Raw genomic sequence first — 26,018 nt, forward strand, 5'->3', positions numbered from 1 at the left:
TCATTAAATGCGAGGTGGTGGAAAAAGTAGAAACATTTTACAATTTAAATTGTTTTAAGGGTTGAAAATGGACCGTTGCTGGGGGTTTTTTTCACTAAATCGACTAAGGGTAGATATAGGAATATTATCCTGTCAAAAACTCAGAAAGGCCGGGTACTTTAAGGAAGTGAAGGTTAATTAAATGCGAGGTGGTGGGAAAAGTAGAAACCGTTTACAATTTAAATTGTTTTTAAGGGTTGAAAATGGACCGTTGCTGGGGGTTTTTTTCACTAAATCGACTAAGGGTAGATATAGGAATATTATCCTGTCAAAAACTCAGAAAGGCCGGGTACTTTAAGGGAGTGAGGGTTCATTAAATGCGAGGTGGTGGAAAAAGTAGAAACATTTTACAATTTAAATTGTTTTAAGGGTTGAAAATGGACCGTTGCTGGGGGTTTTTTTCACTAAATCGACTAAGGGTAGATACAGGAATAATATCCTGTCAAAAACTCAGAAAGGCCGGGTACTTTAAGGGAGTGAGGGTTAATTAAATGCAAGGTGGTGGAAAAAGTAGAAACATTTTACAATTTAAATTGTTTTTAAGGGTTGAAAATGGACCGTTGCTGGGGGTTTTTTTCACTAAATCGACTAAGGGTAGATATAGGAATATTATTCTGTCAAAAACTCAGAAAGGCCGGGTACTTTAAGGGAGTGAGGGTTAATCAAATGGGAAATATTAAGAAAAATAAACCAAGTATTTTGTTTAAACATTTTTTAAGGGTTGAAAATGGACCGTTGCTGGAGGTTTTTTTCACTAAATCGACTAAGGGTAGATACAGGAATATTATCCTGTCAAAAACTCAGAAAGGCCGGGTACTTTAAGGAAGTGAGGGTTAATTAAATGCGAGGTGGTGGGAAAAGTAGAAACATTTTACAATTCAAATTGTTTTTAAGGGTTGAAAATGGACCGTTGCTGGGGGTTTTTTTCACTAAATCGACTAAGGGTAGATACAGGAATAATATCCTGTCAAAAACTCAGAAAGGCCGGGTACTTTAAGGGAGTGAGGGTTAATCAAATGGGAAATGGTAAGAAAAATAAACCAAGTATTTTGTTTAAACATTTTTTAAGGGTTGAAAATGGACCGTTGCTGGGGGTTTTTTTCACTAAATCGACTAAGGGTAGATATAGGAATATTATCCTGTCAAAAACTCAGAAAGGCCGGGTACTTTAAGGGAGTGAGGGTTAATTAAATGCGAGGTGGTGGAAAAAGTAGAAACATTTTACAATTTAAATTGTTTTTAAGGGTTGAAAATGGACCGTTGCTGGGGGTTTTCTTCACTAAATCGACTAAGGGTAGATATAGGAATAATATCCTGTCAAAAACTCAGAAAGGCCGGGTACTTTAAGGGAGTGAGGGTTAATCAAAAGGGAAATGGTAAGAAAAATAAACCAAGTATTTTGTTTAAACATTTTTTAAGGGTTGAACATCGACCGTTGCTGGGGGTTTTTTTCACTAAAAGGACTTAGTGTACATATATCTATTACATTCTGGAGAGACCTTTGAAAGGCCGACTTTTAAGACCGACCCTTTTAAGGGACGTAAGGTGAATTAAATGAGCGGTGATGAAAATAGTAAGGATTTTTCTCTAAGTAGGATACATGTAGCTATCACATTCTTGGAAAGCCCGACTCTTATTTTTTTATGGATGTATCGTAAAAAAAAACATTTTTGAAAGATAATTCAGTTGGTGGTTAAGTACGTTCGTATTGGCAACATTGCCTTCTTTGACCAGGAGCTTGTTGCAAGGCTCAGCGTTTTCTATTTTCACGCGTGATGTCTGTTTACATTAGATCCAGACAGGGCCAGGACGGTGTTCTTTGATGTAAGCCGACGTATAAGAAGCCGAAGTCGTTGGAAACCGCCGAAAAATTGGCAAAGCCTATATAAAAATTGTCTAGAAAGAATAAGAGTCATATCGTATTATTTATTTCTTTTTCTCACGTCTTGTGGGTATGCTTTTGTTTTAACGTTTTTAGGCTTAGTTCTTAGTTTGGTTGCTCTGAATATATCTGACAAAATGGTTGAATTGGTTTTGTTAAAGAATATAACAGCGACTTTCTAGCATTTACATTTTTGATATTTGGAAATACGCAAGTTAACCCTGCACGATTTTGTAGATTAGATATTACGATTTACGAGTATTTCGTTTAGATCATAATTAGTTTTTTTTTATTTGTTTTTAATACCTGCATGTGTTATAGTGAAGGTATAATTGTCACTGTTGGCGTCTTTTTTGTGGGGCGTATATGGCAAGAGTCAAAGTGTAAGGGTCAAACTTTTCTATTACATTGTCATCTTATGTCACGACGCCTACTTTACAATTATTTTTGTTATGAGTGCTATACTCCGTGGTTGAAACACCCCATACGAGTTACAATAATACCTAACCTAACCTAATAAAAACTAGTAGACCTAATAGTACTAGTAAAATAAAGTAATTCTCAACGTCATTGACAAATTGAAAACATCGTAGGTTTTTGTTTTATTTTTAAATGTATATAATCCAGTTACAATTGTACATAAAATCAGGCACATAAACGGGCTCTATTGACTCATCATTTTATAAAACTATTTGTTCAATAAAAATTTGTATGAAATGACACAAACACACTTATTTTCCTAATAAAATATAAAAATACAGGGTGTCTCAAAAATACTTGTATTAATAAATAAAGAATAAATAGAATAAAACAAATAAATGTATTTAAAAAATATATAAAATTATTGAAAATAAACAACCTTCACTACCCACAAAGTTTGAGTTAAATTGATGAGACGGTTTTGCAGAAGTTCATAGTTTTGTATTTTTTATTTTTTAGAGTGTTTGACTCTCTATATCTCGAAAACGAAGAGTTTTCGGATCCACGTATATTTTAACTTTTTTCATATTTGGGCCAGCTCAGTTTATCCCTAAATTTACGGTACTTAATTCTAAGACACCCTGTATATTATTGAAATATAAACTTCTATAAGTTGGTTGAGGAGAGTTATTCATTTATTTTCGATTTTTGGGCTTTGCGTCTCACCGCATCAAAAAGGTTAGTTGGGAAAATGGAATTTTGCACTATTTTTAACTAAGTAGAAAATAACATTAACCTAGTCGTCCCAACACAAGACCACTGACTTAGGTTCGGTCTTGAACCTGAAAAACTTCAAGAAATCTGTGAATTTCTTTCGTGAGATGCACAACTGCCGTAAATCTACCAATGCCCTCCACAAGTACAGATATTTAGGTTTGTGGAAATATTTGGACTTTGTGATCAAATTAATTATTTTGAAACCCTTGGAAAACTGCAGAAGTGCATAGCCCACTTTGCCCTGCTGAGGCCCATGGGTAAAACCACCAACCCCAAATTTTGACCTAAAAATATAAAATAAAACATAAAACATTCAGGTATTTATTCAGCCGAAAACAACTCGACTTCAGGTGGGTTTATAAAACCAATAAAATAAAAATAATTTAATAATATAAAAGATCTGCCGTGGTTGAAAAGGGTTTACAGAACAAAATAAAAATTACTATAGAGACACTACCAGATATTTATTATTACCTCAGCTGATGCCATCCCTAAAAGAAGTACAGGTAGTTGTATGTCTTCTAGCGTGATTTCCAAAATAATAATTTATGTATAATTAAGTCCAGCAAATAAATTGCTTTAAACCTAATTTGTTTTTAAATAATTGCTTTTAAAGGACTTCCCGATTTAAAATTTTAATTTATTCAAAACAGAACCAATCAAAATTAGTGTTTAAGGTTAACAAAAAAAAAACAAAAAAGGAAGTTAAAATAAGTTCGCAAGCTTATCTTATTTTATCTTATTTCTTATTTATATATTATTTATTTTTTTTATAAACGCAACGCAACGACATAGCAAACAGCAAATTTCAACAATTATTTTATTTTATTGATTTTATAAACCCACCTTTCATATTGTCTCTGATACATTTTGTCCTTTTACTCAAATCAAAAAAAGCGCTCAATACTACCACAAAAAAGCTGTTACTGTTAGTGAGCATAAACAGAAAACGTATAGTGTGTAGTGCGCACCTTTTTTATTATAAAAAAATACTTCAAGTTTTATTAAACTAAATGTCTATAAATAAGTACAGTTTTTCAATTTCACCCTGTAGTAAAAACCAAAATAAAAATTGCTGGTCACATCCGTAAATTACACGAAAATGTTCTAAACTGTTGTTAAAACTGCATTAATGTATCTATAAAAATAAGAGATAGCAAACACAAAAATTACCTAATTTTTCGTGCAATGCCCTTGGACATTTTTAAGTCGGCAGACACGCAGTGTACCAGAGCATACTCGGGGTGAAAAGAAAATAAATCCCTCTCGACCTCTGAAATTACAGCCGCTGGACTTATTTCTCCTCTATTGAACGCAACCCAAAAATGTCGAAATTCGACTTCCTTGATCCTATTCCTAAAAAATTCAAATGCTTACAATTCGTTATTTTGTAAAAAAAATATCACCGCACTATAAGAACGATCTATCTTGAGTTTTGTGTAAAACCACATACCGGGTGTCCAGAAAAAGCAAGAGAGGTTAATATGGTTATTTTTATTCCTCTGTAAGGATGATTTAGTTGGAAAACTAAAAACTTTTAGTTTAAATTTCAATCTTGCACTTTTACCGTCGACAAGAAACAGGCATCTTGATTGTTTTCAGTCTATTTAGCTTTTTAATAAATTTTCAAGAATGATAAAACTACAATTAGTTTGTAGAAAGTACATACAAAATCCAAAATTAATAAAAAATCAAAATTATGATCACAACCCTCAACATGACCAGTTCAGTTTAATAGTTTTATAGACGCTCTACGACTTCAATTTAAAAAGTTTTACAATAATTACCCAACTGTACAGACACAAGAAAAAAACGATTTTCAATGTTAATCTGTTATGTCCCCGTGTTCTCCTGGACACCCGATATAAGTTACAAAAACATACTTACATTGCGAATAAGAAACAGTTTTCTTAGATGAACAATTTGGAAATAACTCCCTTGGGACACTTGGGAAACGAGTAGGCAATTCCAGTGGCGGCTCGTAGTAAATTTGAAGGGTAGTGCACAAAACAAGGGCCAATTAGCGCCGGAGGCGAAAAATTTTTTGAGACCACGCCCAAAATTCCTACAATTTTAAAATAGGTATGTAATTGTTTTCAAATATTGCACACTAACGTTAGGAAATACTGGAAGCATTTTAAAAAGTCGCGAAGAAAAATAACACGTGACTGATAAGAAAAACCCCGAGTGCACGATCTAATTGTGCACACGGGCCAGCTTAAAACATCGACTGACTCTAGACAGTCGCGGGGTACAGAAGGGGCGGACGGCGGAAGTTCGACCAATCAGATTTACTATATCCATGAGCTGTGCACTTGATTTTACCACGGCACACGGTGCACGGTGGCGGCGGTGATCCGAAATTCGTCCAGATTTCGTTTATTTATTAATAAAAGCTTATTTATTTCCAAGATTAATACTTGGTATTAATAGAAAATTATTTCAATCATTATAAGATTTATAATAAAAACATGCATTTTTGGACTCAAAATTTGGGAGTGCACGTGCACATGTGCACTTATTGAGGAGCCGCCACTGGGCAATTCCCAGTTAGCACAACAACGTACAAGAAGCGAATGAACTGTGAAGTATTTAACCGTGCCAAAGTAACTGGCAAATTTTATAAAGTTGGTTGCAATAATAACGATTTTCCAAGAAAAGTAAAAGCTTTGTAAAATATCCAAGAAATTAGAATTACCAACACCAAGGCAAAAGAGAATTACATGACTGTAATTTTTCTGTTTGAAGAGATTATATTTACATGTTAAAACGACCGTTAAAAAATATAAAAATAGGCGAAGACAAAAGCTGACTGGCGTAATTTATTATCTTAATCATACACTCCATAAAAAGAAGTGCCTCCGCCACCCGCACGCGGCGTTCCATTATCATTGTCGGCGCTCCTTTGATATAAAGAAGTCAAATTTTCTTGAAATACGAAATGTCTGCAGTGTTGTCGTAGTTAACAAAATTAAATAAAGGATCTAGATACCCTTAAAAGTGGTATTACAAATACAATAATGATTGATATGGCAAATGAGTCAACAACCATAACCTACAATTACTGAAAATGTCTGAATGAACTGCTAAGTCGATTTAGCGAAAAAAACATCCAGCAACGGTCGATTTTCAACCCTTAAAAACAATTTAAATTGTAAAGTGTTTCTACTTTTTCCACCACCTCTCATTTAATTAACCCTCACTCCCTTAAAGTACCCGGCCTTTCTGAGTTTTTGACAGGATAATATTCCTATATCTACCCTTAGTCGATTTAGTGAAAAAAACCCCCAGCAACGGTCCATTTTCGACCCTTAAATAATGTTTAAACAAAATGCTTGGTTTATTTTTCTTAATATTTCCCATTTGATTAACCCTCACTCCCTTAAAGTACCCGGCCTTTCTGAGTTTTTGACAGGATATTATTCCTGCATCTACCCTTAGTCGATTTAGTGAAAAAAACCCTCAGCAACGGTCCATTTTCAACCCTTAAAAACAATTTAAATTGTAAAATGTTTCTACTTTTTCCACCACCTCGCATTTAATTAACCCTCACTCCCTTAAAGTACCCGGCCTTTCTGAGTTTTTGACAGGATAATATTCCTATATCTACCCTTAGTCGATTTAGTGAAAAAAACCCCCAGCAACGGTCCATTTTCAACCGCTAAAAACAATTTAAATTGTAAAATGTTTCTACTTTTTCCACCACCTCGCATTTAATTAACCCTCACTCCCTTAAAGTACCCGGCCTTTCTGAGTTTTTAACAGGATATTATTCCTATATCTACCCTTAGTCGATTTAGTGAAAAAAACCCCCAGCAACGGTCCATTTTCAACCCTTAAAAAATGTTTAAACAAAATACTTGGTTTATTTTTCTTAATATTTCCCATTTGATTAACCCTCACTCCCTTAAAGTACCCGGCCTTTCTGAGTTTTTGACAGGATATTATTCCTGCATCTACCCTTAGTCGATTTAGTGAAAAAAACCCCCAGCAACGGTCCATTTTCAACCCCTAAAAACAATTTAAATTGTAAAATGTTTCTACTTTTTCCACCACCTCGCATTTAATTAACCCTCACTCCCTTAAAGTACCCGGCCTTTCTGAGTTTTTGACAGGATAATATTCCTATATCTACCCTTAGTCGATTTAGTGAAAAAAACCCCCAGCAACGGTCCATTTTCAACCCTTAAAAAATGTTTAAACAAAATACTTGGTTTATTTTTCTTAATATTTCCCATTTGATTAACCCTCACTCCCTTAAAGTACCCGGCCTTTCTGAGTTTTTGACAGGATATTATTCCTGCATCTACCCTTAGTCGATTTAGTGAAAAAAACCCCCAGCAACGGTCCATTTTCAACCCTTAAAAAATGTTTAAACAAAATACTTGGTTTATTTTTCTTAATATTTCCCATTTGATTAACCCTCACTCCCTTAAAGTACCCGGCCTTTCTGAGTTTTTGACAGGATATTATTCCTGCATCTACCCTTAGTCGATTTAGTGAAAAAAACCCCCAGCAACGGTCCATTTTCAACCCCTAAAAACAATTTAAATTGTAAAATGTTTCTACTTTTTCCACCACCTCGCATTTAATTAACCCTCACTCCCTTAAAGTACCCGGCCTTTCTGAGTTTTTGACAGGATAATATTCCTATATCTACCCTTAGTCGATTTAGTGAAAAAAACCCCCAGCAACGGTCCATTTTCAACCCTTAAAAAATGTTTAAACAAAATACTTGGTTTATTTTTCTTAATATTTCCCATTTGATTAACCCTCACTCCCTTAAAGTACCCGGCCTTTCTGAGTTTTTGACAGGATAATATTCCTATATCTACCCTTAGTCGATTTAGTGAAAAAAACCCCCAGCAACGGTCCATTTTCAACCCTTAAAAAATGTTTAAACAAAATACTTGGTTTATTTTTCTTAATATTTCCCATTTGATTAACCCTCACTCCCTTAAAGTACCCGGCCTTTCTGAGTTTTTGACAGGATATTATTCCTGCGTCTACCCTTAGTCGATTTAGTGAAAAAAACCCCCAGCAACGGTCCATTTTCAACCCTTAAAAACAATTTAAATTGTAAAATGTTTCTACTTTTTCCACCACCTCGCATTTAATTAACCCTCACTCCCTTAAAGTACCCGGCCTTTCTGAGTTTTTAACAGGATATTATTCCTTTATCTACCCTTAGTCGATTTAGTGAAAAAAACCCCCAGCAACGGTCCATTTTCAACCCTTAAAAACAATTTAAATTGTAAAATGTTTCTACTTTTTCCACCACCTCGCATTTAATTAACCCTCACTCCCTTAAAGTACCCGGCCTTTCTGAGTTTTTAGCAGGATATTATTCCTTTATCTACCCTTAGTCGATTTAGTGAAAAAAACCCCCAGCAACGGTCCATTTTCAACCCTTAAAAACAATTTAAATTGTAAAATGTTTCTACTTTTTCCACCACCTCGCATTTAATTAACCCTCACTCCCTTAAAGTACCCGGCCTTTCTGAGTTTTTAACAGGATATTATTCCTTTATCTACCCTTAGTCGATTTAGTGAAAAAAACCCCCAGCAACGGTCCATTTTCAACCCTTAAAAACAATTTAAATTGTAAAATGTTTCTACTTTTTCCACCACCTCGCATTTAATTAACCCTCACTCCCTTAAAGTACCCGGCCTTTCTGAGTTTTTGACAGGATGTTATTCCTATATCTACTCTTAGTCGATTTAGTGAAAAAAAACCCCAGCAACGGTCGATGTTCAACCCTTAAAAAAAAAACAAGTTTATTAACTTATCTTTGCATCTTTGACTTAATCCTAGAATGATGCACAATAATTACTTAATAATTACTATAATACATTTTTAATTATTTAATTGTATTTTATATTTCTACAGTAGTTATAGCAAGAACAGGCTAGACGGGAGAACAAACGGTAGAAAGCGTAAAGTGAATACGCGCGACCACTGGTGGAAAAACGAACTGCCGATTTCGTTGCCGGGAATCGTTGCTAACATGTCTCCGGTTGCTAAACTATTGGCAAATTAAGTTGCATTCGATGTTTGATGAATTAAATAATTACTGGCATATTTACTACAGAAAAATCAACTAGATTTCCTCTAAATATGAAAGTTGTGTTTAAAATACTGAAATTTTGTCTCTCCGTATTATTTTTTATTAATATAATTGTCTACAGCAAAATGACAGCAGTATTTTTCAAATGTACAGAGTGATTGAATTTTTTGTAAATTGCTATTTTTCTTCAATTGATTGAGTCAATTACACAGGGTGTTCTAAAAATTTTAAAATGGCAACCAAATTAGGGAATAATCATTGCAGTTCTCCTAAGAAATTTCGTTTTTATTAAATTTGAAAAAAAATCTAAATTTCTGAAATGTTTTTGCAGCTGAGTAATAACACTCTTGAAATAAGATACAAGAAGTGAAAGAACTTACTTACTTTAATTGTAGTAATTTTAAGTGAAAAACTTTTTTTACAAATAAATATGAATCTCAAACTAGTTTTTTAAAGTAGTTTAGTTAATATACGAAATTCATAAGACACAAAGTAATTTCTAGACACTTAAAACAACACAAATCAACTTGAACCGACATTATTGAACAAAATAGAAGTTAGCCAACCATGTGCAATTCGCAAGAAAAACCATCTTAATTTATTTAAAACCACACGAGGCTTTTTCGTCCAAAATTTGATAACTCAATAATAAAACCGTAATAAAAAGCGACAAACCGCAATTAAAACGATTTTAATGTCGATATCAAGTTAATTTTCGAACAATCAAGTATACTATTATACTGGGGCACCGGAAAAATAGAAAAAAATTGGAGTAGGCGAAGATAGCTGCAGGCACAAAACTGGCGAACGGTTTCGAACGGTCGAATATGCAACCATGTGCAACCCATTTTTTTTTTCTCTCTCAAAACCCTCCACCGTAATTGTTATACATTTTACCATTCGGGCCTGAGTATGGCCCCCCGATCGCCCAGATTTAGTATATAAGCGGACTGGAGACCTCTCCATAGCATCACTTCTTGCAGTTTGGTCGGTTAATCAACACACACACAAACTAATCCGCCATGAACGTTTTGGTGAGTTTTTCTATTTTTTATATTATATTATTTGTTATTCTATTCACCCTTTAGATTTAAAATTCTCGTGCTTTTCTCACCCCTGAATCGCATTTTTTTTACATTTAATCACAAAAAGTTGATTTCAGATGTATTGACTGAGTAAAGTTATTCAAAACTAACTTTTTAAATTTTCACAATCTAGTACAGTTTCAAATTAATCCATACCACAATTTTTTGTCTTAAACATCAATAATATAAATGAGTCAATAAGTAGATTTAAAATATTTGAGACACACTGAGGTTAAGGGAGGTGTTTCATTAACACAGTTTAAATTATCACTAAAGTTCTTAACAACTCAAATTTGAAGGATGTAGAATCAAAAACCTGCCCTATCCACCTTAAACCTAAAAATTTGTGCATTTAATTTTTGCAAAAAAATACCAATTTTTGTGCTTTTAAATTACTGAATTTAAGCCAGAAATTCATTAATAATTTATTAATTGAATTCCAAGTCCAATGCCTATGTCAACATTAATTACATGTGCAAACGAATTCAATTTATGCCCTAAATATTATGCAAGAAAACTGAATTAATGAAAAACAAATTATTTTCAGGCCGTAACCATCTTAGCTACCGTAGCTACCTTCGCCTCAGCCTACCCAGGTGGTCATGGCATTTTGATCGGAGGAGGCGGATATGGAGGTTATGGTAAGTTTTATCAATTTTCTGAAAAGTAGACGAGGAAATTCCTTACATAAAAAGAGAAAACAGCCTGAATCAAACGAATCGTAACCAAAAATGCACTCTCGTGTAATTATGAAAGCAAATTATTCTAAAACGAAAAAAATACGTAACAGCCACTTGCCAGCATTTCTACCACCATTATTATCGTTTCAATTCCTTATGCAAACCGGCCGTTTTATGTGTTTTACCATATGCGAAACATTTTCTATCTGTATATGAGTGTGGCAATCGTTTTCTGTTCTAGTTGCTCCTTTAATAGCGATTTTGTTCGATTCTTGCTTAATTAACAGTACGTTAATATCCTTTTGCCGGTTTCGCAAATGGTCATTAGCAAGTTGACCATTAGCAGGAAGTGTTTAACCTTAAAACTCTTTAGGATGTCCTAATTTGAAGCAAGCTTCCTTTTCTCGTACAATACCAAGTTTTAATTACCTGTCTGGTTTTCACACACAACTCGTTTTGTAGAATTTACCATTCCGGTACTGCATTCTGAAGGCTTGGATCTTATCTCAAGCTGAATTGAAATAGTAGAAAGTTGTGTATGTGCAGGCGGACTGTTAAATCTTGTCTATCATTTCCTCTCAATCAGAAATTACTTTAATACAACACTATGCAAATACTTAAAACTACCATCTGGAAATCTAATTTACTTATATAATGAATGGCAAAGTGTGAAGCTTGCCACTATCTACGTAGTTTACCATTTTACTCCTGAACTCGAATTGCTGTATCATCTGCAATATTAGTTTTCAATAAAACATCATACTTATTTTTGTTACAGAGGGCGGATGTGACGGCCATGGAGGTGGTCTTGGAGGAGGTGCTGGTTGCGGTGGAGGATTAGGCGGTGGTCTTGGAGGTGGTCTGGGAGGAGGTGCCGGTGGTGCTGGAGGTTTTGCTGTAGGCGGTGCCGGAGGTGGATACTACGGAAGTGAAGCTGCTGGTCCCACTTACGTCCAAGGTCCCGCTGCTGGAAGCAAAACTCTTTTAGGACCCGCTGAAGGACCAAACAACATTCAAGGAGCTTCCAACGGACCCACCAATCTTGCCGGACCCCAACAAGGACCCGCTTCCATTGTCGGACCCAGCCAAGGTTGTTATTGAGTGTAAATCAGTCTGAATTGTCTTGACAAAATTTGATGGTTTAGGAACTGCCAGCGTAATTGGACCCACTAACGGAGGTGCCCACATTGTCGGAGCTGCCCAAGCCCCCATCACTTATTCTGAAGGTATCGCTGTCTCCACCGGAGGATTGGGAGGTGGATTAGGAGGTGGATTGGGAGGTGGTGCTGGAGGTTTGGGAGGTAAGTCACACACTCCAACTCAACCAACTTTTTCTGTAAGCATGCTCTGTCCTACTAATCCACTAAACTCGTTTTGTTTCAGGTGGACTTGGTGGACACGGAGGTGCTGGCCTTGGTGGTGGATACGGAGGATACGGAGGTCACGGAGCTGTTCTGTTAGGTAAAAAGTACTAGGTTCGTTCATTTCATCATGTTTTTATTGTTCGGTGTGGGGAACAAAACTGCTAAAAAATACAAGTTCCACACTATAAAGTCAAGCTTAAGCTCAAGTTTGAAAGCTTAAGCTTGCACTTAAACACCACCATACCAGAAGTAAAAACTCCATATCACTAACTTGTACGATTAAAGTTCAGCTAACACTCACATCATCATCTAGACTTGTATGTGAGACTTAGTTGATACTAACTGAAATGGAACATTCCAGGTTCATCGGCAGGACACATTAGCTACGACGGCGGAGTACTTAAAGGTCCCATCACTGTACCAGTGGTAATCAAAGGTTCTTCTGGTAAAATCGTAGCTGACGGGCTTTATGGACTCCCCGACGGACATTATTAAACCGACCATAGGCAAACCAATTCTTTCAGTATTACGGATCTATCTTTGTTGTTTAGTCTTTTCGTAGCCTTATTTTTTTTACCTAAGATCGTCACAACACATTTATTTTCATCGTATCATTCTTATTCCGTTTCATTTTCTCATGTTTCGCGTGCTCAAAATGGCCGATTCGTAGGCGCTCGCCGTTTTAGAGCTTTCGCAGTTCGAATCGTGCATTAATTTTGAGCATTACCTGTGATTTTTTTCCATTATGTACGAGCTTGGTGTTATCCATCGTGTTATTTAATATGTATAGATATATGTGTTTTTTTATTATTTTTACTTGTACAAATGTATATGCGTTAATAAATGACTTTTTTAAAAAACATTTCAAACCTTTTAATCACCTCAACACTTTTAAGTTTTAAGTGAGTAATACCAGGAAAAAACTACATCAAAAAGTGTTTTTACTCCATTTTTCTCAAAAACAAACTCGGGAACGTTATTCATGTTGTCCAAGAGCAAGACAAAGATGGGAGACAGAAATCAGCTATTGGGAGATTTACTCCTACGATGTTGCCAAACGCAGCATTAATAAATGTACTGTATTATAAGTAATGTTGAGTTAGCAATATTACCAATTCTTTAAACTTATAGTACAGAAAACACCCTTAAAATTGTTAGAGATCTCTACAAGTGTCCTAAACCTTCCAAAAAATTGCTAAAGTTGCCAGAAATCTTTACAAGTATCCTAAACCTTCCAAGAAGTGTCTAAAATTATCAGAGGCATTTACAAGTGTCCTAAACCTTTTAAGAAATTGCTAAAGTTGCCAGAAATCTTTACAATCATCCTAAACCTTCCAAGAAGTGTCTAAAACAGCCAGAAGCCTCTACAAGTGTCCTAAACCTTTTAAGAAATTGCTAAAGTTGTCAGAGATTTCTACAAGTGTCCTAAACCTTCCAAGAAGTGTCTAAAACAGCCAGAAGCCTCTACAAGTGTCCTAAACCTTTTAAGAAATTGCTAAAGTTGCCAGAGATTTGTACAAGTGTCCTAAACCTTCCAAGAAGTGTCTAAAATTATCAGAGTCCTTTACAAGAGTCCTAAAACTTTTAACAAATTGCTAAAGTTGCCAGAAATCTTTACAATCATCCTAAACCTTCCAAGAAGTGTCTAAAACAACCAGAAGCCTCTACAAGTGTCCTAAAACTTTTAAGAAATTGCTAAAGTTGCCAGAAATCTTTACAATCATCCTAAACCTTCCAAGAAGTGTCTAAAACAGCCAGAAGCCTCTACAAGTGTCCTAAACCTTTTAAGAAATTGCTAAAGTTGTCAGAGATTTCTACAAGTGTCCTAAACCTTCCAAGAAGTGTCTAAAATTGCCAGAGGCCTCTACAAGTATCCTAAACTTTCCAAAAAATTGCTAAAGTTGTCAGAGATTTCTACAAGTGTCCTAAACCTTCCAAGAAGTGTCTAAAACAGCCAGAAGCTTCTACAAGTATCCTAAACTTTCCAAGAAATTGCTAAAGTTGCCAAAGATTTCTACAAGTATCCTACATCTTCCAAGAATTGTCTAAAATTACCGGAGGTGTGTAAATAGTACAGAAAAAAGCACAGAGCTTTATATCTGAAGATTTGCCTTACAGGGTACTTCCAGACACCCAGTATATTATTAGTATTACTCCTTGATCTTATGGTGGTGATACATTTTCTAAAATCTTGTCTATGCTGCCTGACATTCATTGTTTTGATTGCTATTGTGAATTTAAATTAAAAAACATCTCAGAATTAGTGCCAACTTTCAAATTTAAACCTTTACAAGAAAGTTTTTTTTATGCCTAACTAATAATTATTAATCTATCATGATTGCCCACAATCATTATTAATATAAAATAAAAAAACTTATAATTGTTGGAAAATTACATGACGTTTCAGGAATATTTCAGGGTTTTTTGTTTGCAAGTTCAATGTACAATAAGTAACAATTTTCGGTTTATTTATAAAGTTGCTGACCAGTCTATCCATTTACCAGTCACCATTTATTATTACAGGTGGTTCCATTATGTATTTTAAGGTAGGTTTTATAGTTCAAGTTTAAACTTTAGGGTAAAATAGTCACTATTTAGATAACTGTAACGTTGCTGCTAATGCTGGTTGTTAGCATTAGAGCGGCGCCATTACCGGATGCTGAGGCTGAGGCCAATCCTGCTCCAGATCCAAATCCTCAACCTAAACCTTGGGTGGTGAGCTTATTACCATACTAATTGCTTTTTTATATTTCAAGTTTTTCTTAAATTTTAGAGTGTTGGTGTAGGACCTTATGGTTGGAGTTGGAGCCCTTATTGGTATTGGCCCTACAGTTACTCCGCTAGGGTTGTGTATTATTCAGCACCAAGAGTGATTCTAACACCCTAATTTAATTATTAACTGAATCGTTTATTAATAGATGGTTCACAGTAAAAATATGTATATACGGTTCAAAATAAATACTTAAAAAATATTTTTTCTTCTTCCGTGAGTGAGGGTTTTGTCATTATATAGGTAAAACAAAAACATCCATGTTTTACAAAAGCTATATATTAGATTTAGATGATTTAAATTATTTAACATGCTTTAGGTTTTACAATGTAGGCAGTGATTACATTTCAACAAAAAAGCGACTATTTACCACATTTGCCACATCCTCCTTGATTGCCGTAACCTGAAGAGTAGGCACCCGCCCATCCACCCTGATTACCCGAAGAATAACCACCTTGATTACCCCCTTCACCCCTGCAAAAACTTTAAATTGAAACCTCCCCAATCAGAGTGATGTGTAACAATGTTTGACCTGTATAGTCCGTCATTGAATTGTTTTTCTCGATTATCTGGCTGCCATTGTCCTTCAGCACCTGAACCACGCCCTCCTGGATATACCTGCCCTTCGGCACCACTGCCTCTGCCACCTGGATATACTTGACCTTCAGCTCCGCTGCCTCTTCCACCTTTAATCAAAACATGGATAGTTGTATACTGAATGTCACTATCTATAATTATAAGTGAAGGAAATCTTGACATATTACAGAATCACCACTGTTGATTTCAAGTACAGTTAGTATTAACTTTATTTCTTAAAGTTTAAGTCAAACCACTATACATTTACATAGAGGTATTACATTATTTTTAAGTACATAGTATAGAACGCACATACTTTAATAAACCCTTTACTGACTTAATTGTTTACTTAAACTTATATGGTTATAGTAATTTATTTAAAAAAAGTAAAAAGACTCTTAACCTTGATAAACTTGTCCAGATCCACCACAACCACCGTTACATCCAGAACCTCCTCCACTTGGACTCCATCCAGAAGAATATCCATTACTACCTCCACCGCCTACAGAAATATATCCTGGGGACACTGAAGATTGAATTGATCCAGCTGAAATCAATCATTTTATATAAAAGAATTTAACATTATAAACTCACCTACCTTGTTTAGGTTGGGCAATAATTTTTCCTCCAACCTCATTGGCTGAAATATGGGCTCCATCAGGTCCTACAACATTAGCCTGGGATCCTGGTCCTACAATAGTTGCGCCAGGATCAGTGGGCCCTACGATATGGGCCTGGGAGGAGGGACCTACTATGGTTGCCCCAGGATCGGTAGGGCCTACTATAGTAGCTGATTGGCTTCCGCCTTGAATGTGTGCACCACCACCTCCAGAGTACCCTCCACCTCCTCCAGAGCATCCAGTGTAGCAGGGTAAGGCCAAACTGGAGGCGCAAAGAGTAGCCAAAATAATCTGAATAAAAAAAAACATTGGATTATTGATACTATAGTTTGCAGAACTACTTACCAAACACTCCATTTTGTATCACTACAGTTAGATCCTGAAGACGCTGTAAGGGTACTAATAATAGCGGATTAGCATCAGATTTTTATATACTACCATAAATTATGATGACCTCGCCATATTGTGAGAGATGGGATATCCCTGTCTACAGGGTGCGTCACTTTAATTAGCTTTAATAATTTAGCGGATCCTGGAAGATATTTTTTGCCATTGTTTCAGGTAGAATTTTTTAGCATCATTAGCGCTTTTTATAGTAATTTCACTATAAAATCTTACAAATATGTGGTCGCTAATAAGACTACAATGCTGATTTAGTTAGTCCTCCCTGTTTCGACTACTACACCTAAAGTGTGCAAAAGAATAGGATTGTTATTAATGAATTTGTATTGTTATATAAGTCTTCAGTGCTGGTGGTTTTACTGACAAGTAAGCTAATTAAATAAGGAAGTACTTTTTTTTGATTTACAGGGCCAAACCCCTAAAATACTGTTAATTTTTCTCCCTATACAAACATCTTCCCACATAATATATTATTTTTAACAAAACTCAATGATGCAGTTTTATGATAACTGGTCAGACCATATTTGCCCATCCTAGTAATTGTTTTTCTGACGCATCTTCAAACTAATGCAAATTAATTAATTACGGTACAGGATCTATATTCTGTGCCTACATGATGGTAATAACGAAAAACATGTTTTGCTTAGCTAACTAATTTGGAATTTAAAAAATAATACTTACTACGTATTTTTGCATTTTATATGGCACATACTGAGCTTTGTCATTATGTTCCAATTCCTTAAATGCATCACCAATGATAACTTTTCTAAGCAACAGTGGTGTACATGTAAAACTCTATTTTTCCATTATTAACATACAGAATTAAATAAATACAACTTACGCTACTGATTGTTGATGACCATCATCTTCTACAACAAAAAATTAACAACAATAAGCAAATCCTATTGTAAACTTTTGACCTTTGAATTTTTAAACTTGTAGAACTGGCTAATGATAAGACTAATTAAGTGTTTGGTGGTAGAATCCAGGCGGATTTAAAAATGGTTCAATGATTAATATGCACAATTAAAGTTGTTTGGACGTGTACTAATTATTTATATAAAAATTTTAACGTTTCTATTGACATCCATTTAGTTTCTTGTTAATTAGGTGGAAATTCCTAACTAGGTTTATAAATATGTAGTAGTAAGTTTTATGTTATTACAGAGGCCATTTAGTTAGAGAATTATAACATCACTATACAAATTAAATGTAATCACTAATAAAACTTCAAGAAATAAAATTCAGAATCCTTTAATATTCGCAGTCACAATACAGTTTTTATGCAATTTAACCCCAAAGCAAACCACCATGTCCAATAGCGATTCCACCAGGAGAAACAGCAGAACTTACAACTCCTGTAAGTATTTATTTTTTTATTTAAATTACTCTTTTAATTCATTTTTGGTTACCTCCAGGGATGGGAGCAGCAGCTACAGCACCAGCTTGGGCTGCGGCAGCAATATGGCTTCCATCAGGTCCAACCAGTGCACCTTCGGCAGCGGGTCCAACAACCAAAGCTCCAGGGTTTGCAGGACCTATCAAGGTGGCACCAAGTCCCAAAATGGAGGCTTGGCTGTAAGCGGCCACGCAGACCACGAAGAAGGCTACAAGCTGGCATTCAAAGGTTCATTTAAGGGTTTTGTAAAATTACAGTGACTTACCATGGAGTTCATGTTGATGCTTTGAGAAAGTTAGTATTACCCGAAGAATAGGATAAGACTGAAGTAATATGGTAGAAGCTATTCTGCCTTTATATAGTAGAAATTATGCTGCTTTTTTAATAATTATAAGTGGATATGCATAGTAGCCTTAACCTTCGGTGTGCAGTTGTATCTGTTTTGTCTTCCGATAGTTGCTGGGTAGGTCACAACAAGTTTTTTCTATTCACTTGTCATTAGATTGGTCTTCTATGATCAACGCATAGAGACAACAGGTCTATATACCCTGTAAAGCGATATTGGATATTTAGATTTGTACCACAAAAACCGAAATTCAAACCCATTAGCCTTGATAGGGAAATGAAATTCGATCGAATATGCACTTTATTCATACATTTAAGACTTATCTCCTTTCATAATGTTAATTACTATTGTTTCACGTGTCAAAGTAATGAATAAGTTATTGGCACCTGTTCCTTATGGTTGTCAAGGCTTTTAGTTAATAATCAAGAAGTACACACGTTTTAGTGATCATGTGCAAACTAAAATAATTCTATTTTTGATTACTGATCTAATTTGTTTACTTATAGAACTAAAGAATGTGCGTATTCACGATGAAGAGCATAGTAGATCTAAATACCCAACCAATTTTTATGGTTTTCACAGAAGCAGTAATTGGGTGTATTGATCTTTTGAACGATAATGAATATATTAATTAGTTGACATAAACCACAACCTACCTTTTGATAATCTAAAAAATTGAATTGCTTCTGGACAATTTTGAAAAAATATTGTTTTAACATTATTGTTATATTACTACTATTTATTGGAATTTTTAAAAGGTTGTTTCAAACCTGAATAGTAATGGAGTATGAATATGTACTAAATGTCTTGTTTTATATTTACAGTCACCCCTTCATTTCTGACAATTAATAAAAACCACTGACTAGTTTACGACCGTAAATTTTACATAATGGCTCCGGTAAACCTAGTCAAGCAAAGCACATTCCTAGTTACGCCTTTAGGACGACAACGACCATACCAAACTGTCATATATCCTGTTACCTGCACTGCATTTTTTCATTTTTCTTAAATTCAGAAACCGATAAGGCGGAGCCCACACGTTGATACACTTGAATACGTAATAACTCTTTGAAAATTCGAATTGCTTCAGTAGACGTTCAGCTACGTTATTCGTTAACCATTGTCCACGCAATTTTCTTAAAAGTTGTCTACACCGTACTGGTTTAGGTTTACTATCATCCAAGCTTTTTCAATAAAAATAGCAATTTTGATGATATTGTACGCATTTTCAAAGTTTTCATTATGATGAGTTGAACAGTACTTAGAGCAAACAAATTTAGGAACGCAGCATTTATGGGTGGTGGCTGTAAGCAGATAAAACAAGGAAACAATGTGCTTAATATCCTTTTAATAAAAATGTAAATAAAAACGTATGACAATTTGCAACATATGCAATAGAGCAAACAACATTGCATAGGATGGATTTATTAACGATATGGGCTAATCATCCGAAGGACGTTTTAGCCATTATAAAAGCTCGCTTCTGGCTTGCAGATAACATTCTGGTTGCAAAATTGTAACAAGAAGTAGTGCAAAATGAACTCTTTGGTAAAGCTTCCCAATCCTCAGCAAATGACAAAAGTTTTAAAAAAATTTGCATTTAGGTGGTTTTTACTCTTTTGGCTGTAGGCATCTCAGTGGCCCATGCCAAACCTAGCCTGCTTCTTGGTGGACCTTTGTCTCTTGTTGGACCTGGAGAACCTGGTGCTCTTCTTAAAGGACCTTCGTCTGCTACCACTTTACTAGGACCTGATGGAAGCGCCATTACTTCTTCAGCTATTGGTAAATTGTGCTTTTCTGTCAATAGTTTGTTTTTGACTTTTCTTTAAGGTGGAGCTGTAGCAGTTGGTCCTAAACTTGGAGGAGTAGCAACTGCCGCAGTATCTCCAGTTTTAGCCCCTGCAGGGTAAGTGTTTTTATATGAAATGTTTAGGAAACACTCAGGAATGGTTTTGTTACAGAGCTATACTGGCTGGACCTTCTGGAACTATAGTCAGTCCTGCATGGGGTTCTCCTTTAATTGTTGGACCTTCAAAACTTTTGGGAGGTTTGTAGTTACTTCTATTAAATCAAAACTGGATAATATTCTTAAATTACTTGCAGGTTTAGGTTGGATTGGTTAAACTTCTTTAATCTATTGATTGCTGCGACGACCCCCCAAGTTGACAAAATATAATTTGTATTTTTGTGTACTAATTGTTTTAAGTAGAATTATTGATAAGAAGGTATACAGTGTATAAGTGCATGTCAATAAATGTGATACTCAAGCAAAGAATATGTTTTACTACAATCCAATTTCAGAAAGTCGCACACAACAAAAAGTCAGTAAATTGATTTAATTAATTAGATCTGTACAAAATTGGTAAAAATCATCTAAAAAATTACAATTTTTTCTAGAAAAAATGTACATTTCAAAACTAATAATAATCGATTATACAAATACCTGAAGTATTAAATCAAAATCGTTAATCATGCATAATAACGTTTAATAACTAAAATATACATACAAATTCTACAGATATGGGTTAATAACAATAATGTCCTTTACATGACTAGTTGCATCTTTGTTGATTAACGATATAGTTATTAGAGCAACACCTATTTTCTGCCCCATCCTCCAGTCAAACCAGACTGATGATAACTACCGTCTCCCGATATTTTCGAAACTTGGGACCACGGTATTTGCTCCAAATTAATAGATGAGCGGATGTCGGAGGTGATTTCATTTTGAGTCAGCTCACCTGTAAATTAGTTTATTAATTTCTGACAAAATTACAGAATTAAAGATTTAGGGTAGCAGAAAGAATATAGGGTTAGTGCGAGAAATTGAAAATTAACTTTTTCTATTTTTCCAAAATGTCTTACCCATTTTATCGTCAATAACTAATGAGTCTCTGGCTTTCGTTAAGGGTTTGCTATAAAATCTGGATAGGGCTGAGCTTAAAACTTCAGGAAGCTTATACGCGTAAGGTGTATAACCCATGTCTGGTTTATAATTTGAATTTTTGTTCATATAAAGCAATAATTACTAGAGAAACACGAACTCACCTACTCTTCCATCTGGAATTGTATCCTGTAAACTGGTGATTCTTTGTATGTTAGGTGAAGGAGTTGATGACACTAAGGGTGCTGCAGGTGGAACCAAGTCGGTAGCTGGTACTCCAATTCCACTCAACTCCCCTTAAACACTTAAATTTAAACCAGAGTCTCAATATAATATTAGAACAAACTTACCTAAACTAACAATATTTGATAAAGAGCTGGAAATCAGAGGGATTGATGTTGAAGAAATAAGACCAGCCTGTTCATTCAGTACCCCATTGGAAGAACTGTGTTCCAACAATGGTATGGACAGACCAGCAGAACCTTGAACACCTTGGATTCAAATTAAAATTTGGCATTGTTTTGAACAGATGAGTATACAAACCTAAGTCAATTCGACTGGAATCAATGGTTGAGCTTAACAACCCTATAGGAGCGGCTGTCGTGGATACAACCACTTCAGATATAGGGGAGAGGGTTGATGCTGATATGGGTTGAGGAATCACCAAAGGAACTTCCAAGGAAATCTTTGGAGGTGCTATAATAATCTTTCTCGGTTCTAGATAATCAACAATAGTTATTAAACTTTAGTTAGATGTATGAAAGTCCTACCGGTTATAGTAGTTGATGCAGGTCCAGATACTATTGAAGCAGACCCTTTGGTGATAATCCTACCAGAAGGTCCAGTTAAGTCAGAGCTTTGTTCAGGCTCAACGTCTGGAGCCGCAATAATTTCAGTCTCTATTACGTGAGGGTCTTGTTGGACAATTTCAACAGGCTTAACCTCAATTGGTGCCTGTATCGGAACTATAGGAGCCACTTCTCCTGTTAATAAGGTTGATGGTTCTACTGATTGTAGAAGAGAGGCTGGAGTTGAAGAAATTGATACCAACTGCTGGTTGCTAGTTACAACAGGTATCTAAGAAACAATGGTTTTAAGCAGAAAATTTGTGATTTAGTTGGAAGTACTAACAGTAGGTTCAGCCACTACAATAGGTTGAGCTGCAAGTCCATCTTCTTGCACAACAACCCCTCCTTTTTGCTCCGAAGTAATTTCACTCCCGTCAGGACCTCTGATGATGGTTTCTGAGTTAGGCCCTTGGAAAATACCTCCGATACCACCAGGATTGAGTAAAGGCAACCCTCCATTAGGAGCCGAGTGACAGAAACCGAACAACAGAAGAAATAACTGAAAATGTAAGGTAATTGTAACCTTTTAGTACATACCAATCAACTAGATTAATAGCGTGTCTAATACTATAGCACTATAAAGGTGTTGATTATATCTATTTATTGAAAATTACAGTCTGTAAACTTTGAGCATTTTTCTTGAAGGTGCACATTAAATTTTCCGGATAACCATCGTATAAACAAGACAATTAAATTACGTAACACCAGTAGTTCTTGAAATAAACACTCGAATAGAAGAAAGAATTGTACGCACCACTTTAAACTGCATCTTGTCGCTGTTTAGTCTTCCCCAACAATGGACACTGAACAGGATACTAAAACCAACAAACTTGATATTGTTTTAACTTATAATACCTATTTTATACCGCTACAAGTCCTTGCTACATTTTTTCCGAATCGTGGGCCACGCCTAGTTTTTATGCACCACCTAGCTTTTCTTGGTATGTCTGGTACTGACGTGATTCTAGGGTGACATTACCCCATGTTTTTAACTGGTAATCGTGATTAGAATGGGTGCATTATTGTAGGCAGAAGAAGGACGTGCATTATCGGTTTACTACCGTTAACAGAGCTAGGAAATCCTCTTAAGACGCAAATATGTTTATTAATAGAATCGCAAATGGAAAGTAATAGTAGTAATTATGTTGTTATATAAAAAGGGTGTATACTAGAGTAGAAGTAGAATTTACTAAAATTAACTCACTTTCTGGTTATTGTTGCAATATTTAGATTTATATTTGATATTCTATGCTATTTTATGTGTAATAACTTATTCACTTTGCTGTGATACGTAACGTAACAGACAAGGAACTAGATCATACAAGTGTGTTTACTTTTTCTGAATATTAAACTAAATAACTGTATTTTTTTTGTTCTAAAACATACTAATTGCACCCTCATAATAAATAGACAAATTTTGTTTGTGAATTTAAAGAAAAAACGCATAATTTACTAGAAAATTAACGATTTTGTTGTATGGTATTTCTCAATTTAAGCTTAAACTAAAAACCTTAATATTTGCAAGATTTTTCAACAATATTTTGTGCACGTTTTACTAGTTTATAATTCTGTAAAACTTCTGATAAATTGCTGCTACTTTAGAAGACCAGAAAGCTAATTTATCTTATATGTCCTAATAAGTCTCAAACCATTAAGCGTACATAGTTTTGGGCATTCAGTTTAAGACTTATTGCTCTTGTATTTCTATTTCTGTTCATACTTAACATTAAATCAAGGTTCTTGTTCACGTGTAAAAATAATGCGTATGTCTTTTTCTCATTTAACTAAATTAACATAAAATAACTATGAAAAACAGTTGGAAACTTCCCAGGTCACACCCAGTTGTTACGGTTGCACTAATAATAGCAAAAAAATCAAATATATCAAAGTTCTTTATTGAACGCAATTGCTCACTAATAAAAATATAAATATATGGTACAAAAAATATACAATACGTATACAAAATAGACCGAAGGCAGTAAAAAGGTCGCACAGCAAATCAGACGGGGGGGAGCTCCAGTTGGTGAAAAATTCCTCAAATAACTTCATCAAGAAAACTTTAGGTTTTTTCAGGATAAAGTATTTTAGGATTATTCACTAGAGGCATTTTGAAGATGAAAGTGTGGAGTTCATTGTTTACCAATGACCACCATGACCATGAGCAAGGGTGGGTCCCCAGAGACCAGCGGCGTGGATGGCTCCAGAAGGTCCGGCGATGGTGGCTGGGACAGTTGGGGGTCCGGCAACAGTCACTCCATGGGCGAGTCCCAAACCAACTCCTCCTACCAAACCGTGTCCAAGACCAAGTCCAAGTCCTACAGAGGGTCCAACAATGGCAGAGTGTCCGGCGGAAGCTCCAATAATGGAAGCTCCACTGGTGGAGGGTCCTATCACAGTAGCTCCATGAGTGGAGGGTCCTACTACGGTAGCTCCCAAGGTGGATGGGCCTACAACAGAGGCTCCAAGAGTGGATGGGCCTACAACAGAGGCTCCAAGAGTGGATGGTCCTGTTTGATTGCCTTAATTAGTAACACCATTTTTGAGTTTGGAATAAAAAAATACATACCGACAAGAGAGACACCATGAGCGACAGGTCCAGCAAGAACAGCACCATGACCTACAGGTCCGGCAAGTCCAAGACCTAATCCAAGACCCAATCCACCGTGTCCAAGACCCCAACCACCAGGGGCGGCATAGGCGACAGAAAGGGTGGCAAGGGTGATGATCTGTAAAATTAAATTCCCACAATTAACTTCCAAAAACCTTAAAACCAACCAAAGGGTTAACTCTTACCAAACCGTTCATTGTGAGATCTTGTCTTGTCTGTTTGAGCACTGGACTTGACTGTGCCCTAGTAGCGGTTACACCCCGTATATATAGTTCGTTCTATGACCTTCGAACTGATACAGACACGGAATAAAGACCGCAAGAAAAATTCAAATTGCAATTATCGGTGGATACTATTCCTTTGCATTAATGTGTAGTGTAGTACCGTTCGAATTACAGCATATACACACACCTAGTACCGATATTTTAGGGAGCAAAGACAAACAGGAAGCAATTTTGATTAAATCAAGAGTGATGAAGAAAATTAATAAATTGCCTCATATGCATAAAAATCATAAAAAAAAATTCTGTGTACGATTTTGGGGTCGGTAATTAACTGTCACCAAATTTGACTACTTAATGTGAACATAAAAGAAAAACACTTAATTTACTTTTTTTTTAACCTTGTAATGTCACAATTACATAATGGTATAGTACAGGTTCTTGATAGGGGTCATATTAATTATTTTTCGATTTATTTAAAACACTTTTTTGTTAGTCACAGTTCTAATTTAATTTACAATCAGAATTTGTAACTTGATCCAGAAATTTTAAATTATTTTTGTAGCTTTTATTAGTAGTTATTAATTGGAATTAGGCATTTTACTTAATTGGTTATTATTTATTTTACAATCTTTTATTAGATTCGAAAAATCCAAAAAAATGTTAAAAAGTTTTAGAGACTATTGCATATAGTTTAAAATTACATCTGTATATATACAGGGTGGTTTAACTAATCTAACCTAATCTAACCTCATAGTTTTTCTAATATTTTTCAGCAAAATATTAGTTTTTACTATAATGGAAAATTGTCGAGCAATCCTTTACTGTTTACCGTCCTTGGGTATTAGGGGTCTTTTTTACTACTTTTTACAGAAAATTCAAAATAGCGGCCTGGAACGCCATTTTGCCTGTCATTTCTTGATACTACGCAATATTTCCTTTAAAATAAGGTGCAAGTCAATATTTTGACAGAAAATTTAAAATCGCGGCCTGGGACGCCAGCTTGTCTGTCATTTCTATAAACTACGT

The 26,018-nt window shown here is 35.2% G+C and overlaps 6 protein-coding genes and 1 long non-coding RNA gene across 12 annotated transcripts; 3 read left to right on the forward strand and 4 right to left on the reverse strand.

The window, feature by feature from the left end:
• Positions 1–10,092: 10,092 nt before the first annotated feature.
• LOC145736075 (uncharacterized) lies at positions 10,093–13,177 on the forward strand. Of its 3 annotated transcripts, none has more exons than XM_081990321.1 (6): positions 10,093–10,220; positions 10,819–10,912; positions 11,730–12,041; positions 12,097–12,252; positions 12,335–12,426; positions 12,677–13,177. In XM_081990321.1, exons 1-5 carry the CDS (start codon positions 10,209–10,211, stop codon positions 12,424–12,426), a joined length of 666 nt encoding a protein of 221 aa, XP_081846447.1. In that variant the 5' UTR covers positions 10,093–10,208; the 3' UTR covers positions 12,677–13,177. The 3 variants fall into 3 exon arrangements, with proteins under 3 accessions (XP_081846447.1, XP_081846446.1, XP_081846445.1); XM_081990319.1 differs by having other exon boundaries at positions 10,098–10,220; positions 12,335–12,412; XM_081990320.1 differs by lacking the exon at positions 12,335–12,426 and having other exon boundaries at positions 10,097–10,220.
• A 1,546-nt stretch (positions 13,178–14,723) lies between these two features.
• On the forward strand, positions 14,724–15,287 carry LOC145736082 (uncharacterized). The gene is made up of 3 exons (XR_014179832.1): positions 14,724–14,861; positions 14,914–15,030; positions 15,089–15,287. It is a non-coding gene; the product is annotated as an uncharacterized LOC145736082 (long non-coding RNA).
• Positions 15,288–15,348: 61 nt separating this feature from the next.
• On the reverse strand, positions 15,349–17,468 carry LOC145736077 (uncharacterized). Of its 2 annotated transcripts, XM_081990323.1 has the most exons (6): positions 17,365–17,456; positions 16,627–16,680; positions 16,260–16,572; positions 16,065–16,208; positions 15,618–15,771; positions 15,349–15,559 (listed from the first exon to the last, which is right to left on the reverse strand). In XM_081990323.1, the coding sequence occupies exons 2-6, from the start codon at positions 16,636–16,638 to the stop codon at positions 15,448–15,450; spliced, it is 735 nt and encodes a 244-aa protein (XP_081846449.1). In that variant the 5' UTR covers positions 16,639–16,680; positions 17,365–17,456; the 3' UTR covers positions 15,349–15,447. The 2 variants fall into 2 exon arrangements, with proteins under 2 accessions (XP_081846449.1, XP_081846448.1); XM_081990322.1 differs by lacking the exon at positions 16,627–16,680 and having other exon boundaries at positions 17,365–17,468.
• A 453-nt stretch (positions 17,469–17,921) lies between these two features.
• Positions 17,922–18,509, reverse strand: LOC145736081 (uncharacterized). Its single transcript, XM_081990331.1, has 3 exons — positions 18,348–18,509; positions 18,096–18,297; positions 17,922–18,041 (listed from the first exon to the last, which is right to left on the reverse strand). Exons 1-3 carry the CDS (start codon positions 18,357–18,359, stop codon positions 17,974–17,976), a joined length of 282 nt encoding a protein of 93 aa, XP_081846457.1. The 5' UTR covers positions 18,360–18,509; the 3' UTR covers positions 17,922–17,973.
• A 1,309-nt stretch (positions 18,510–19,818) lies between these two features.
• Positions 19,819–20,703, forward strand: LOC145736080 (uncharacterized). Its single transcript, XM_081990330.1, has 5 exons — positions 19,819–19,976; positions 20,033–20,210; positions 20,259–20,334; positions 20,390–20,475; positions 20,532–20,703. The coding sequence occupies exons 1-5, from the start codon at positions 19,965–19,967 to the stop codon at positions 20,549–20,551; spliced, it is 372 nt and encodes a 123-aa protein (XP_081846456.1). The 5' UTR covers positions 19,819–19,964; the 3' UTR covers positions 20,552–20,703.
• Positions 20,704–20,897: 194 nt separating this feature from the next.
• On the reverse strand, positions 20,898–22,975 carry LOC145736074 (uncharacterized). Of its 2 annotated transcripts, XM_081990317.1 has the most exons (8): positions 22,915–22,975; positions 22,444–22,659; positions 22,083–22,389; positions 21,856–22,029; positions 21,663–21,803; positions 21,477–21,608; positions 21,294–21,413; positions 20,898–21,169 (listed from the first exon to the last, which is right to left on the reverse strand). In XM_081990317.1, the coding sequence occupies exons 1-8, from the start codon at positions 22,927–22,929 to the stop codon at positions 21,027–21,029; spliced, it is 1,248 nt and encodes a 415-aa protein (XP_081846443.1). In that variant the 5' UTR covers positions 22,930–22,975; the 3' UTR covers positions 20,898–21,026. The 2 variants fall into 2 exon arrangements, with proteins under 2 accessions (XP_081846443.1, XP_081846444.1); XM_081990318.1 differs by lacking the exon at positions 21,294–21,413.
• Positions 22,976–24,034: 1,059 nt separating this feature from the next.
• LOC145736078 (uncharacterized) lies at positions 24,035–25,101 on the reverse strand. 2 transcript variants are annotated; one of them, XM_081990328.1, is made up of 3 exons: positions 24,954–25,101; positions 24,727–24,886; positions 24,035–24,637 (listed from the first exon to the last, which is right to left on the reverse strand). In XM_081990328.1, exons 1-3 carry the CDS (start codon positions 24,963–24,965, stop codon positions 24,297–24,299), a joined length of 513 nt encoding a protein of 170 aa, XP_081846454.1. In that variant the 5' UTR covers positions 24,966–25,101; the 3' UTR covers positions 24,035–24,296. The 2 variants fall into 2 exon arrangements, with proteins under 2 accessions (XP_081846454.1, XP_081846450.1); XM_081990324.1 differs by having other exon boundaries at positions 24,035–24,667; positions 24,954–25,100.
• Between the last annotated feature and the right edge of the window lie 917 nt (positions 25,102–26,018).

The sequence above is a fragment of the Ips typographus genome, linkage group LG11 (assembly GCF_016097725.1).
Source record: "Ips typographus isolate SLU linkage group LG11, UJ_Ityp_2.0, whole genome shotgun sequence".
In the NCBI taxonomy this organism is placed as follows: domain Eukaryota; kingdom Metazoa; phylum Arthropoda; class Insecta; order Coleoptera; family Curculionidae; genus Ips; species Ips typographus.

Coding starts and splice junctions, on each gene's coding strand:
- LOC145736081 (XM_081990331.1), bottom strand. Junction 18,042..18,095: donor TGCTGCTCCCATCCCTGGAG/GTAACCAAAAAT, acceptor AAATACTTACAG/GAGTTGTAAGTTCTGCTGTT.
- LOC145736074 (XM_081990317.1), bottom strand. Junction 21,804..21,855: donor TTCCAGTCGAATTGACTTAG/GTTTGTATACTC, acceptor TTTGAATCCAAG/GTGTTCAAGGTTCTGCTGGT. Junction 21,414..21,476: donor AATTCCAGATGGAAGAGTAG/GTGAGTTCGTGT, acceptor ATTATAAACCAG/ACATGGGTTATACACCTTAC.
- LOC145736077 (XM_081990322.1), bottom strand. Junction 16,209..16,259: donor TATTGCCCAACCTAAACAAG/GTAGGTGAGTTT, acceptor GATTGATTTCAG/CTGGATCAATTCAATCTTCA. Junction 15,560..15,617: donor TTCAATGACGGACTATACAG/GTCAAACATTGT, acceptor AAGTTTTTGCAG/GGGTGAAGGGGGTAATCAAG.
- LOC145736078 (XM_081990324.1), bottom strand. Junction 24,668..24,726: donor TCATGGTGTCTCTCTTGTCG/GTATGTATTTTT, acceptor GCAATCAAACAG/GACCATCCACTCTTGGAGCC.
- LOC145736075 (XM_081990319.1), top strand. Junction 12,253..12,334: donor TGGTGCTGGAGGTTTGGGAG/GTAAGTCACACA, acceptor GTTTTGTTTCAG/GTGGACTTGGTGGACACGGA. Junction 12,413..12,676: donor TCACGGAGCTGTTCTGTTAG/GTAAAAAGTACT, acceptor GGAACATTCCAG/GTTCATCGGCAGGACACATT.
- LOC145736080 (XM_081990330.1), top strand. Junction 20,335..20,389: donor CCAGTTTTAGCCCCTGCAGG/GTAAGTGTTTTT, acceptor GTTTTGTTACAG/AGCTATACTGGCTGGACCTT. Junction 20,476..20,531: donor ACCTTCAAAACTTTTGGGAG/GTTTGTAGTTAC, acceptor AATTACTTGCAG/GTTTAGGTTGGATTGGTTAA.